Source organism: Leptinotarsa decemlineata, unplaced genomic scaffold (assembly GCF_025532065.1).
Source record: "Leptinotarsa decemlineata unplaced genomic scaffold, Ldec_3_MD MMD2_tig00026354_RagTag_RagTag, whole genome shotgun sequence".
Classification (NCBI taxonomy): Eukaryota; Metazoa; Arthropoda; class Insecta; order Coleoptera; family Chrysomelidae; genus Leptinotarsa; species Leptinotarsa decemlineata.
The window spans coordinates 13,309,849-13,325,488 of record NW_027412702.1 but is presented as its reverse complement, the minus strand read 5'-3'; the positions used below and the strand labels follow the sequence as shown (position 1 = coordinate 13,325,488).

Sequence of the window (15,640 nt, the reverse complement as noted above, 5' to 3'; positions counted from 1 at the left end):
CAACGTCACAATATTTGTATATATACTATTAAAAATCGATATCAAGCATGTGTCATCTATTAGCCAAAGACACAGGAGTATTTTTCATCCATTCTCTAAATAGTTCATAATTAAAAAAATCTATTTCGAATCAGAAAACTCAAAATTGATGTTTATCTGGAATTGCAATTATTTCACTTCTGAACAACCTATGAATTACCCCTCCTCTCACGTACTCGATTTTTTTCATAGAAAATTGGACATGCAACTTCGACGAATTATCCTGCGGACCTTCTAACCGATGCATCCCGATCTCCTGGAAATGCGACGGCCGATCTCACTGCAATGACGGTTCTGACGAACGCAATTGCCATCCAGGAGAATGTTCCGGCGACGCTTTCCGGTGTTCCGAACAAGGAAGCTGCGTACCGGCCACGTGGATGTGCGACGGCAAACCCGACTGCGCAGGTGGAGAAGACGAGAAGATGTGTGGTGAGTTTAGTAGTAATATAATAAATTACAAAGGCCTACAAGCACCAGAAATGTTCAATTAAGTTCACGTCATCCCATTTCTATAAGGCTTTGCTGATTGATTTTGAAACTTTCCACGCAATAATACTGACTTTTATTTGAATATCTCATTCGATTCTTGACAGGTTGCATAATTTGAGTAGTTAGCAAAAAATTTTAAAAATATGTAATATCATTTATCATTTTCATGCAGCGAATTGAGGATGCTGATGGTAAGGTCCAATATCATTTCATTTTTCTCTTGGGATGTCAACTGCTACATTCGAACAACATGCAACGTGCATTGGAAGACCTCGATTAGAGGATTCGGATGAATCCAGATAAAACTCAGGCGATAGACTTGGGGAGACATAAAGTTCCTCCAGATTCGAGGGTAACAAGTCAGGCAGGGAGATCGAATGACAGCCACGAGTCAAGTACCTGGGTCTTTTGATAGATCGTCGACTCACCTGGATACATCACATTGAGAACATCAAGAGCAAAGTCCAAACGAGGATAGCCAAACTCTATCCTCTGATAAATAGAAAGTCAAAGCTCAACCTTAAGAGTAAGGTTTTATTATACAATACGCAAGCCTGTCATTATGTATGCTTCGGGCGCTTGGGGACAAACCGCTCCGACTAATCTTCCCACTCTGGAAAGATTGCAGAATAAGATCCTACGGATGCTGGTGAATGCTCCATGGTTCGTGCGGAATGAAGTCATCTGTAGAGATTTGAAGCTGTTGACTATACAGCAGTCCATCTAGTCGAGGAATCAGAAAGTTTTCGAGTCAGTAGAAACTCATGATAACCCATTAGTTAGGGAAGCTGTAGGTTGTTACACTATAGACCACCCCTCCCGATTCAGAAGAGCCAGTCACTCCGTTGAGTGAAGGCCCTACGACGTCCGTAAAAGTGAACAGTTTATTCATTAAACAACCCAATCGGGAAGGGGTGCACAGGACCATAGCGGCATATGGGTCATTGATCTTCATGTCGTAACCAAACACTTTGAGTTTTGAACCGTTTGTTCTGACAAGGGAACGTTGAAAAGGTAAGGGAATATTTCCAACCTGATTAAAATGAAGACAATAGAACAGACATTCGAACAACGTCAAATTCATATTTTCACATATTCTTTTTACTCACATTTAGGGGGATTATACTCTTTTTCCTAATAGTAAATTGTATTTTTAATACTTTCCTATTTGAGTCTTGGCAACCCTCAGTGTTTGTAGAACTCATTTTCACTCGACATTCTTGAACCTGATACTAGAAACTCAAGAGGATACATGAAAAGCTAAATGTTTAGATGAATATAACTACAGGCCACCAACATTATCTTGAAAAAATATAAAACTATTCCGAAAACATATCTTGCCTATGATTCCAATAACTCAAATACGATTATGCAAAAAGTTGAAAATTCAGACAAGTGTGAACAAAATGGAGGACTATAAATTACAGAAAAAAGTGCAAAAAAGATGTGAGCAAAACAAAATTTCATGGAAATCATGGAGCTCTAGCATACCTTTAATTATCGAACAATCAGGTGGTTTGTTGTGAAGTGGAGTTCTATTGTCTAAAAAGGAGGTTAACAAATTTGAAATCTATGGAAGAACGAATAAAATGGAAATGAATGAAAGCTAATTTGTGAAGCGAACAAACTATTTTGACCCAAAATGAAAATGGATGAATAAATAGATTAACGATGAATTGAATGTCAAATATATACGAACAACAATAAAGTAAAAATAAAATAAAATAGTAAAGATAAATGATGGAAAATGCAGAAAGTGAATAATAAAAAAATATAAGAAAAATGAAGAATAGCGAAGCATGTTTGGATTCACTAACATAAAATCAAGTGATCTGAAATCATCCTCAGAGAGGAACACTCTGGTTTGAGAGAAAGTTCAAAGAAAATGCACACATTGACCAACGTGGAATAACGTACAAAAAGATAATGATAAGTATTAATAAAAATCGTCTGAATTGTGGATTTAGATTTCTTAAGCGAGAAATCCTCGTGAAATCCGTTAAGCCATTTTACTGTACATTTCTCCAGTCGCTACGATTCTCAACTTTAATATATAATATAGATTGACTTAAAAGTCTCTGATTTATTTTTGTTTTCCTAATTTTATCTTACTCTATGAGGATGGCATTTTCTCAGTCCAAGAGAAAATGAAAGTCCAAGGTTTCAAAAAAAAAGTATAATGAGTAAAACAACGACTCCATGGATAAAATAGTAAACACAACGTGTATAATCTCATATAAAAAAATGTTGAAATTTATAAAATAAATGAAAATAGAACAAAATAATATACCGCAAATTTGACTGTGCTATTTACTATTGATTTAACCTGTTAGACAACTACAAATCCACCAACTCAGTACAAAATTCTTTCAGTTTTACTTTTGCTTCAGGGAGAGTGGTGTTCTTTTTTGTAATTGTAATATGAATTATAGCTAAACAACCCGCACTACAAACCCAACAATATATAACCTCTTTGCAAATAGGAAGTGAACTCGGACAAAATAATATGTGAACTCTCTCTCAATATCAAGTGGTTAGTAAAAAAAAACAAACACTCACATAACGCCTCTTTGGTAGGTAGTTCATAGTCAACCATAGGCTCCGTTGACCCGGTGTGTCTTCAACACCAACACGTACTTTCAACTTCCTTGTACCCATTACCAGTTTACGATTTCACTACCGATTTTCCTTAAATATCGCACCACGCCCTTAGAAACAAAATAACTCCTCTATTTCGGCCAACTTCCTCAGCCTCGAAGGCTGAGGGATGAGACCCCCGATCTCATGTCGACGGGCTCCGGTGACCGACTTTTTCGTGTCTCTCGCAAAAACTCCCAAGCCCTCAAAGCCACAAAAACCTCATCTAAGCGTTTTTAATTTTCCCAAGTGTATGATCATCGGTAGGATGTAATATATACATTTGTTTAGTCTAGCCTAACTTGTACATGACCACAACGACAATCAAAGGTACGACAGTCATAAAGTAGTTGAAACGCTTTTTCATCTGGAAAAATATCGACACTGAAGAACCGGGTGATCGACCTCGATCTCTATGAATAAAATGATATTTTACGTTAATCATCGCAATGGCAGTTATTACAAACGACATATGCAGCCAGGTTACTTACCACTATTCCAACACCAAACCATTATTTTCAACCCCTCGACACGTGTTTTTCAATACCTCGACACGTGTTTTTCAATCACCAAGTGATCATATCTTCAAGAGGAAGAATAAACATTGTGATTGGTTATTGAAACACGTGTTGGGGTGTTGAAAATAACGGTTTGGTGTTGGGATAGAACTCCAGTAATATTCATTACTCCACCAAAGGTTCCAAACAGTGCATCACAGGTAGTAACCTCCAATGAAACGGAAAAGCAGTCTGAGTCTAGTAAACCAAAATCGAGTAGTGGTGGGGGAGAAAGGGGAGAAATTGCAGTTATCACATTAAGAAAATTGTGAATATCAACAATAGAAAAATCATGAAGTAACTTTGCGCACACTCATGGCAAGATTTACCTTGTACAGTATCAAAGGTGAAGATTTGATAATTGTGTTGTAATTGTGACTAAAATCAAATGACACAGTGAGTTCTATGTTATTGTAATATTACAATTTGTTCGCAGATTGCAGTAATGATCAATTTAAATGTCAGCTAGGAGGAGGGTGCATTTCAAAAACAAACCGTTGTGACGGTTACAAAGACTGCGCAGACAATTCAGATGAGTGGAACTGCCTGAGGCTAGAAACGTTGGAAAATTCGGTGGAAGTAAACACAAAAAAAATATTACAGGTAATTTATATTTTTGGTTACTGTATAATTTTGACCTACTTTTTACAGTAGTTTTCATGTACAGTTTCAGTAGTTCTTATGTAATATTCCAGTAGTTCTAATGTATTATTTATTATTTCACATCCTGACATTTACGTCACTCATACCAAGTATACTTCTATAGGGTGCTCATATGTTTTATTAACGTCAGATACAACGTCGTAATTTAAAAAGTGTTGCATATTTCCATGTGAAAATTTTGAGATTTGATTCGTCACATGATGCTATAAAGCAGTAGCCAAGATGTTGTGTGATTCACAAGTGGAACATATGTAAAAGTGACTTCATGCCCAGTCCATATACGATTATTATCATTATAACGTCTATGGATAGTTCACAATGTTCGCATATAGTTACTAGAGTTATGAATTACAATTTTATTTCAGTTTCAAGCAGAAAATAATACTTGGCACCCAGTATGCATAGATTGGGGTATTTGGAATTCCACATTTGCAGACCTCACCTGTCAAAATTTGGGTTATTCGGGCTCTGCTTCTCTAGAAGCAGTTCCAAAACCGGACAGTTTCAAACCTGAACAGGTTTACAAACTCAAGACACCCACAAGTAACGTTTTGACCTCCTTACAACTGGAAAAGAGTAGAGATGATTGCGATCAATTTGTCTCGTTGACATGTCAGGAATACGGTAAGAACAAACACCTTTGCATACATTTCATTGTGAATTGCTTTCTAGTCCACACTTATTTGAGTTTTCATACTTTTAAGCAAATGTTAACAAACACCATTTATAGGCAATTAGAGGAATATGAAAAATTAAAATTATTTCAGTGTGTGGAAGCCCTTCAGCCCTAGATGTTCCCTCTGCAAGAATCGTCGGAGGCAGTAAAGCTGCCCCAACGCAATGGCCTAGCCTCACTCTGCTGTACAATCAAAAGCGTAATACGTACTGCACTTCTACTCTGATTACACCGCTCTGGGCCATTGCAAGCTACTCGTGTGTTGTTGCCAATAGTCAAGCTGTGGATCATAATGACTGGATTATATACGCAGGAGGTGTAAATAAGGCTCATAATTCCAGCAGCCAAATCAGAAGAGTGCAACAAATTGTTGAACATCCACAGGTGAGAATTGACTCTTTGTAAATGCTTAGTTTTCATATGTTCGTTATCTTTAAGAATTGTGAAAAAGTGTGGTAAAATACTGATACATAATATTGATATCTTGATTGTTTAACAATGATCTATCACAACAATCCAACAATTTCATTAAAAAAAAGTGTTATTTAGAAAAAAATACAAAAATGTGAAATAAGTTTGATGGTGGTAGGCATCAAACAGAGAAAATATTCTTGTTTGTATTAAAGTTTTATGAGATCAAATAAATCATCTGAGGATGACAACGTCATCTACAATTCTAAAAAATTATAAATACTTTCACATACTTTCACAACATAAAAATTCCGTTAAGAATACATATAAGTAAAATACAGATTCGCAACAAAAAATTTAACAGAAATAACATTAGGGGCTACAAAAATGGGTTATTTTATTGTCTCATTCAATTCAGTATTAATATGAATCAGAATGAGTCTAATGACTATAAAGGAGAGATACAATACGAGTACAAATATTTTCCAATGAAATTTTGAAACATTGAGCTCCCCTAGCCTTCCAATATAGTAAGGATGTGGTAAATGCCTGTCCGAAAGTAACTACTTCCCCGGTTAATACCACGATGGACATTGGATATGACATTTATGCAAGTTACCTCACAGAAGATAGTCTTGTTGATGTTTCTTGTACATCCAACAGAAGGACCACGCTGAAATCAATTGAGTGAATCACGTACAGTCCAGTTTCTGAGTATTACTCTTCTTCAGTGCAGGAGAGATCCCACCGAAACCGCAGTGTGTCTGGGACTTGATAGACTTCAAACTTGGCTTGACTGCATGTACAAAACAGATACAGATTATAAAAAAATATCGTCTAATTCACAATAAATTTTGTGAGTACTTAAAGAAGCTCCCCAAATAGTTTACCATAAACATTCTAATAATTAATCATGATTATATTTTGTTGCTGCCAATACTTTAAAGAATGTTAACAAATATTGATATTTTCCAGGCTAAATTCTCTCATTTCGAATTCATCAATGATGCGGTCCTTCTCAGATTGGAAAAACCATTACAAATCAACCAAAATGTGAGCGCTCTCTGTCTACCTGGGGAGGAAATACAACCAAGGCAGCTTTGCATCGTAGCAGGTTGGGGAGCTAGCAAACCTGGAGGTAAAGTTTCTAATTTTAACTAGGGCGGTTCCAGAAATGCTATTAAGGGTTTCATCAAGCTCTTCATTAAGACAACTTTTGGTGTTGATACTACTATGATGGTTTTTTATTCAATTTTTTCTGTTTTTATTCAATTTTTTCTGTGTTTTTCCATGTTTGGAAGTTATGTTAGTAGGGTGGAGTTTTCACAATATTCATTATGTTTTTTTAATAATGAAATCGTTGAAAAAGATTATTCTATTTCCAACACTACTTCTAGGAAATGATCATTTGACTAAAAACATGTTTATATAAGTAGTCTTACTTTTATCAACCTAAAAAGTAATTTTTGAATGTCGTACAGTATCTCAACAAACCTAATGATTAACAAAATATATTTTTTATGTTCAAAATAGGTACTGGAAATAGGTCGAGAATAATCTCAACTTTTATTATTAATCAAAGCAAAACCCAATAGAACAAACAACAATCAAAAGTTTTTTCTGATTGACTTGGCCGTTACTTGATGAATATCCATAGTAATGGATAACAGTATGTTAATCACTATGAAAAAGCAACTGTGATAGCGAAAGATGAAATATCTATTGAAATAAATTTTGTGAAAATCAAATCATTTCCGGAGTAGTTTGTGAAACAAAATGTTTTGATAGTTCGATAAATTATATATTTATTTCAGAACCAACTATGGAGCAATACCTACATTATTTGCCAGTACCTATGATCGAAACCGAAGATTGCAACTCCACCAAACATTACAATGGCAAAATGAATTCTGATAAGATATGTGCAGGATATATGGACTCTGAAAAAACACCATGCTATGTAAGTACATCCAATAAATCCATTTTCAATCTTACGATACAAATTCTTGACATTATTCTCATTATTTCAATATGAAAGTATCACATTTCAGTCTTTTACTTTTTCTATTTAAAAATAGCACAAGAACTGTAACCAAATTTTGGAAAATGATATTCCTAAAAAACAGATAAAAATTAACTCTACCTAAACAAAGATGTCGGCAAAACAGAGATCTGCTAGTGCTTTTACATTCCACCTTTGTCGCCCATGTTGAATCCTAACACTGTTACCAATGTCCCATCTCACCATTGTCGACAGTGTTACATCTATGTGTGGTCTCTTAACAATAAGTAGTACTCAGTACCATACTTCAATAACATTTTAAAATTATTTCACAAGTTTACTCGTCTATCATTATATTTTGGTAGAAGAATCAGGTTTAGGTAATTTAATAATAATTATTATAATAATATGTTTTATTTCCCAAAGAATATCAGGTCTTGACAAAGTTCCAAATTTTCTTCAGTCACCATATAACTATATATAGTACATATATATATATATATATATATATATATATATATATATATATATATATATATATATATATATATATAAAATATATATACATATAGAGTAAAAATCATATTAAAATAGCTTAAATACAGAGTAAAGATATATCTGCACAAATATAGGCATGCATTAAACAATTTTATCCAAACACATACAATAATAGGGATACTGAAGCTGTTGAACTTGTAAGTGCGGTAACAGGCAAGGACAGAATTGAATTTTTCAATGTTTCCTGATGATATGAACCATTATGATGATAAAAATGGCAATAACAGTATGGATTTCGAGGGATTCAAATAAAGGTTCACAAGAATCACGAGGTTTTGAATTTGACATATATCTAATTGCTCATTTTAAAGCACTAATTGCTGTGTATTTATACTTCATGCAATAATATATTTGTATTTATACAAATAATGTAACAGAACTATGATAAATGAAATGTGAATAATATTCATTTGAACAGACTGCATTCAAATAAAGGGAAAAAATTCAATAATAGTATATGTCAGTGGGAGAGTTTTTTAAAAAATGTTCGAAAAATGATGATTTTCATGTACCTCCTGAAGTTTCAAATTTTCTTAAAGCTAAATACACTATAGCTACGGGACTTCGGCTTTGTGTTACAACATTTCAGATATTCTGCTCAAAATTTCGTTTATGAAATTTTTTATTGTCCTTGATGTAAAAAAAATATCTCGATAGTAATCAAAGCTTTCCTTACACCACACTTTAACAACTCATTACTGGATTTCTGTAGAAATTTTTAAATTCCTTTTTTCTTTCAGAACGATGAAGGAGCCCCGCTGATGTGTTTCTCAGACACAACGGCATTGTGGGAGCTTCACGGTTTGCTCAGCCATCACGATAATTGTGGCAGCAACAAACATCCTGCTGTTTACACGACAGTCAACTCTGATTTGAGATTGTGGATTGCCAATACCATAGGCAGACAGGCGTTGAACGTACCATAAATTGATTCAGCGGAGTAAAATGGCGAACAAAACTATTTTTATAAAACACGAAGAGTATATATAACTGTAGATAATGATCAATATGATTGATGTTTTTCAAATAGTTTTTCAATCAGCTTCTGTTATGTATTCTAATGAACAAATTACTGTTATTATTTACTTGTTATCGTCTAGCGCCAGGATGATTGATTTAATGTAGCACCAAAGAAAATTTTTTGAGCTGATTTATCGGTGCATAGGCCGCTTTATTTGTCACATCTGTGTCCTATCGACCGCATTTGTTAGCAAAATTCGTCAGTTTTATGCCGAAAACAATGTAAATTCCTCATTTGTTCTGATTCGGTGCCATATTTTAGCACACTCTTTGATACTGATGATAAATTTTGCAAAATGAAGAATTTGTAAATGTACGATTTATGGTGCTACTTTTGTTGACTGGTTGTAGAGGTACATGATTGGTGGATTTGAGACAGACATCTGAATTTTCCATAAAAGACTTGAAATGGCTAAAGTGGCTATTTTGTTATTTTCCAAATAATAACTTTCAATACATTATTCTGTCAATTTTAATAATTGATTCAGAAATAAAATTAAAACAACAATAAAAAACTTTCAATTGTACTTTTCCGACTTTTGACTTGGAAACTCCAACTTAAAATTAAAAAATTCCAAAATGTCGAACTTAGAACTTCATTAAACTTAGAACTTTTTATGAATAATAATAATAATTGTAATTTATTGAACAAAATTACGATTTTGCTCAACTAGCTATCGACCGGAGTCCTTCCGCCTATTTATTATAAAAATTCATTTATTTCATTACTAAGAATAATGTAAAAAACCAGAACTCAGAAAATACAATTCGGAAATTCTGAGTTTTGATAAGAAATTTTTCATTTCAAATTTGGAATTTCCGAATTATATTTGGAGTTATATATAAAGTCCCAGAAACATGATGCCAGGATCGTAGTTTTCGAGTTCCAAGTGGAAATAAGTGAAAAAAGATCTAAGCCAAAACTAGTTGGTCGAATTGTTGAGGTTTTCAAGTTTTAGTACTAAGAGTCGGAATTTGCGAGGAATAAATCTAAAAATGGAAAGTTCAATATTTTTGTTCAAACGTTCTCTGAGTTGGAATATCCATAATAGATAGATAGATATTAATTTATTTCTACAGAGTATATGTAAATCTTGTAACAAAGTTAAAAGAAATACTTTGTCCGAGAAATACGCCAGTGAACAAAATTACAAAAGAGTAATGAGATACAAAATTTGAATAAAACACGTCACATACAAATATAAGTATAGAGTTGATAAAATAAAATTTTACATAAACTGTTGAAATATTCATCTGTAGTATAAGGCTCTATATTGCATAAAAATTATTTCACCGACTTCAGAAAACCGCTGGCCATCCCAATGTCTCTTATATCCTGTGGGAGAGAGTTAAAGAATTCAATTGCACTGTAGACAATACTTCTTTCATATAGAGATTTTTTATGTATCGGATATAAAAAATCATTCCTAAATCTTGTTCCATACTTATTTGTTTTATGATGCTTCTCAAAGTAGCTTGGTTTTAAAATGACTCAAAAATGTATATCGCTGGTACTGTTAATAATTTGTTCATTTTAAAGATTCCTCTACATGAGTCTTTGACCTTCGTATCAAAAAGTATTCTGATTACCCTATTTTGGCAGAGAAATACTCTGTTCAGCTCATGACTGGAGCCCCAAATGATAATACCAAACCTTATTGCAGAGTAAAAATTAGCATAGTAGACAGTCATCAGAATATCACTGTCCACGTTTTTTTTTGAGAATTCTCATAGCATATGTAGTTGAGGAAAGTTTTCTGCAGAGATTGTCTATTTGATTTACTCAACTTGAGGTGTCATCAATATATATACCCAAAAACTTCACAGAGGTGTTCCAGGTCACTGGAATCATTGAAAGTGATGCTCTTCAGTGTCTCCATGCTGTTATCAATTTTGAACATGATGCAATCTGTTTTTTCATCATTTAAAATCAATTTATTTTCCAGAAAAAAGTTTTTTGTCCTTTCTATTACATATCCCATAGGCGTCTCCAAAACCTCTGATCGTGCTGCTGTATCTTTCAAGTTCAGTTCTACGATTTGCTTTCTGTTTTTTAGATACGACTTGAACCAGTCATAGGAGTTCCTTCGAATTCCATATTTGTAAAGTTTGCCTAGTAGAAGATCATGATCTATACAATCAAAGGCTTTGGATAAGTCCATGAAAATCCCACAGGATAGATCCCCTCTTTCCATTGCTTCCAGAATTTCATTACTGAAATTAACAAGAGCTATCTCAATAGATTTCTTTTTCAAATAGGCATGTTGGTGACGAGAAAACATTAAAGTTTGAGCCATTGCGTTTTTGAGTATTTTTGATTTAATAATAATTATACAATTTTCACATCATAAGTTTTATTCAAAACTCATATCATATCAAGGAAGTTTCATCAGTTGGACTAGTGGTGAAACTAATATGTCGTTAATTAGGTCTTGAACAAATTTCATAGTGTGAAAATTGTATTATTATTATCATTGATAGTGGTAATAATTTCCTCAAGCAACGAGTCAGTGTATTCATAATCCTGAGTTAGAATTTGCGAGTTAAAAATCGAAATATATAATTTTATGTTATGAACTCGAAATAGAAAAAATTAAAAATAACTTTTGTGCCACTTATACGTCTTCTAACCTTCATGTACCTCTGCTTGAATTTTTATTGAATGTATAGCGCTGTTAAGAATATTATAATGTTATTTTATGCGGTATTTTTAGAACTTACCTACTAAATGATTATTTTATCGGAGATAAAGTTAACTATGAATTAGATATTTATGCAGTTTCGTAGATCGATTGGGGCAGTGCTCCCAATTCGTCTTTGAAACATTGTTGCTCAATTCACACTATCTTCCACTTTCTCTCCGCCCTCAAACTTGTTTCGTGTATGAATTATCTCCAAAGAGGTAGAATCTTTTCGACAATCGACATGAAAGTGTGTTCTGTGAAACTTTGCAAACTATTGCATTTCACCGTTCACTGTGTTTTTTCTTCAGGCTGTTGATATCTTGTGGAACAGTTTGACAGGAAAGCGAGTTGGACACTAGTCAAAAAATACTTTGCACCAACTTAGTCGAACTGTTTGAATTCTTTTCATCTTTGGTAATGTAAATATTGTATATTTTAAACTTTACCGTAACTTTAATAAATCTTCTGTTGCAAATAAAGCTGTACCAGGTATACTAGAAATATCAGAAGTGTAAAATAAACCGTCCTATCTTTTATATTTTGTAATTTTACTAGTCACAAAGTTTTCTGCCAAAGGGCAAGCGTGAGTGACACGAACCATGTATATATTTTAAAATTTTGAATGTACTTGAAATTAAAATATTTTATAGATTATTGAATTTTTAACTTTTATGATTCATCCCCGAGAAAACTGGATTGTGTAATAAGAAGAAAATTTCTCGGCAGAATCGGTCTATATCGAAATAAAATAAGGTATAATATATATTCATTTCAGTTATAGAAGAATGACATACGTTTCTGCCATCTTTCCATCTTTAGATTTTAGACTACAAAGTTACAAATACAGAAATATAAGGTTCTAAGGTGGAAAAAAGGAAAAAACGTACGTCATTGAATATTCTGTCAAGAAAGTACCGGAAGTTGACCATTTCGAAAGCCCGCGTGAATAATTGTCGAAATTATTTTTGTAGCTAGGCAGGCACAACTCTCTTCTATAACTAACACAGAGTTTGAGCCCCATCCTTCATTCAGTTTGTTTACGGTACCCAATTTGTTAATTAACCTTAGTTAGTTCGAAAGGATATAGCTGCTAAAATTACTATGTCTCACAAATCAGTTCATACCATTTTAAACAACTTTTTTAGGAATGATACCCCTTTCCGGTCGACTAGTACCAAAAGACCTGAATTTTCTGCAAAATTTCAATCTCGTAAAGGTCGCTGGAAACATGTTAGAACAAGTCAATTTCGACCCCACATTCATACAACATATTATAACTGATGTTGAGACATGTGATCACTAGATTCAAGATGATGCCTTCCAACTGAACCTAAACTGCGTAATGTTGCTTCAAAGTCGATCAAAGGGAAGGTGTAACGATTTTTTTTTATTACCGCGGTGTTATGCAAACGGAATTCTCGCTAAAAGGTGAGACAGAAAATAAGAATATTATCTGAGCGTTATGTGGCGTTTGAGAGAGCAAATTCATCTGGAAAGACCAGATATTTGGAAAAATAAATTATTCATTTTGCACAACGATAACGCATTACCTGACAAGGCTATCATTGTGACAAATTTCTGGCCCAAATCTCATCGAAGTTTCACCTTATTCACTTGATATGGCAACGGCCGATTTTTTCTCCAAAACTCAAATTGCCACTTCGAGGCACCCATTTTCAGTCGACAGATGACGTAAAAGAAAATTCACAGGGAGTAATGAAGACGATACTAAAAAAAAAGCGTTTGGAATATGTTTTGATGATTGGGTTGTTCATTGGCGTAAGGGCCTCCTTTGAAGACACATCAATTTTTGGATGTTAGGCAATTCCGAAAAGGCTATAGGGTTCGTGCGATCGCATGAAAGCCGTTGTTTTTGAAATCTGACCATTTAGTTTACCTCCTTATAGTTCTCTCTCATTATATGATTCCAGCTGAATGTGCTCTAACTGAATTTTAATCTTAGTTAAAATACTTTTCACTTGCTATTCTCTTCTTGATAGATTGACTAAGAAGTCTCTATTTTTTTTTGTTTTCTAAATTTCATCTTACTCTACGGGGATGGTATTTTTCTCAGTCCAAGAGGAAATGAAAGTCCAAGGTTTCAAATATGAAGTATAATGACTAAAACAACGACTCCATGGACAAAAAAAAACAATGTGTAAAATCTTACACGTTATTTAAATTCTATAAAATAAAAAAAAAATAGAACAAATAAAATGCCGCGAATTTCACTGTGCTGTTTACCTCTTAAACAACTACAAACGCACCAACTCGGTACAAAATACTTTCAGTTTTACTTTCACTTTAGGAAGAGTGGTGTATGAGCTTAAATTTGCTTCCATTTTTGTAATTGTAATCTGAACTCTAGCTAAACAACCCACACTAGGGACCCAACAATATATAACCTCTTTGCAAATAGGAAGTGAACTCAGATTAGAGTAAGTGGTTTGTGACTCAGACAAAATAATATGTAAAGTCTCTTTCTCAATATCAACTGGTCGGTATAAAAAAAAACACTTACATAACGCCTCGTTGGTGGGTTCATGGTCATCAACCATAGTTTCCGTTGACCCGGTGTGTCTTCAACACCAGCACTTTTATTTTTAACTTTCCTTTACCCAATACCGGCTCACTATCCTTAACCTCGAAGGCTGAGGGATGAAACCCCCGAACCCGCCTCCACGAGCTCTCGCAAGATCCCTCGACCTCTCTGCTTTTCAAAACGCCAGGAAGAAATCACCGGGTGCCTCGTCCCCCCCGTTTCTCAAAACTCACGGTTTCAAGGCTGAGAAATTGATGTGTCCATATCTACATCCTGGGCGGTTTTTAGCTACGTTACAAAGATATCTGACTTTGCATCTTTCCAAAACACGCCGATGAATTTTGTTTATTTAAACACTCTCTCGGTCTAGCCATGATGTTACATTGTATGAGACACAGAACCGGAGTTTAAAAAAATTCTGAATTGAAGAAATCTGTCTCTTCCCGAAGCTAGAATGCATATTAAATTACATAACTTTGCTAGGTATTACATAGGGATCTCAATCTGCCACTTTCCGGGTCTCTTCATTTGTCTTCGCAAGGCCCTAACCTACCTACTTCCAAGCGTGGTATGTGGGTCCTCAACGAGGACCTCGTTCCTTCTACAAGTGTGACTTGCAGAAGCATGGTGTAATGTTGGGAGAGGTACGGCGTGACAGTAAGTAATGATTTTCATGAATGCGACAATCTTTGTAAATCATCTCATTTGTTAAGGTGATTGGGAGATTTTTCAATTCCAATAAATTCGCAGATTATATCCTGGCCTGGAATGTTTTTTCGGTGGCAATGGTTTTAGTGTTTTTAAAGCTTATTGTGTGGCCTGTTTCGAGATGGTGTTTGAAAAGTGATGAGGCTGGATCTGATTCACGGACAGCGTACTTATGTTCATATAATCTCTGTTGAAGATCGGCCAGTAGCGGATTTAAGCTTGATGCCGCCGTAGGCCGTTTATCGCGCTGCCCTTGATGTTACGATAAATGTTATTAGATAATTTGGATTCAATAGTATTATTTAAAATAACTTTATTTCGTATAATACATACATATTTGTAATTATAATTAATAAACATTACAGATACATAAGTAAGAAAGATTAGACAAATAAATATTTTTTTATATCAATCAATATAGAAGCTTCTGTTTCCTGACTTTGTTCCACGCAAAAATATCAATTATATCATCATGATCAATTTCTTGAATTAGTTGAGTTTCTACATATAGTAATGTAAGAGCATTAAGTCTATCTTGACCCATACTTGAACGTAAATAGGTTTTAACTCTATTCAAAGTAGAAAAAGAACTTTCTTCTGAACAATTTGTAGCCGAAATACGTAAAGCAATTTCCACATTTTTGTAAACAT

General features: G+C 34.1%; 1 protein-coding gene across 2 annotated transcripts in view; it reads left to right on the top strand.

The window, feature by feature from the left end:
• LOC111506337 (uncharacterized) overlaps positions 1 to 12,393 on the top strand; it is a 109,671-nt gene extending 97,278 nt beyond the window's left edge. For both annotated transcript variants that reach the window (XM_074184083.1, XM_074184081.1), the window contains exons 12-18: positions 232 to 471; positions 4,162 to 4,328; positions 4,754 to 5,012; positions 5,156 to 5,448; positions 6,451 to 6,613; positions 7,290 to 7,435; positions 8,776 to 12,393. In XM_074184083.1, coding sequence (XP_074040184.1) covers positions 232 to 471; positions 4,162 to 4,328; positions 4,754 to 5,012; positions 5,156 to 5,448; positions 6,451 to 6,613; positions 7,290 to 7,435; positions 8,776 to 8,961 — 1,454 coding nt within the window. In that variant the 3' untranslated portion in view covers positions 8,962 to 12,393. The remainder of the gene's footprint in view (positions 1 to 231; positions 472 to 4,161; positions 4,329 to 4,753; positions 5,013 to 5,155; positions 5,449 to 6,450; positions 6,614 to 7,289; positions 7,436 to 8,775) is intronic.
• The last annotated feature ends 3,247 nt before the right edge of the window (positions 12,394 to 15,640 follow it).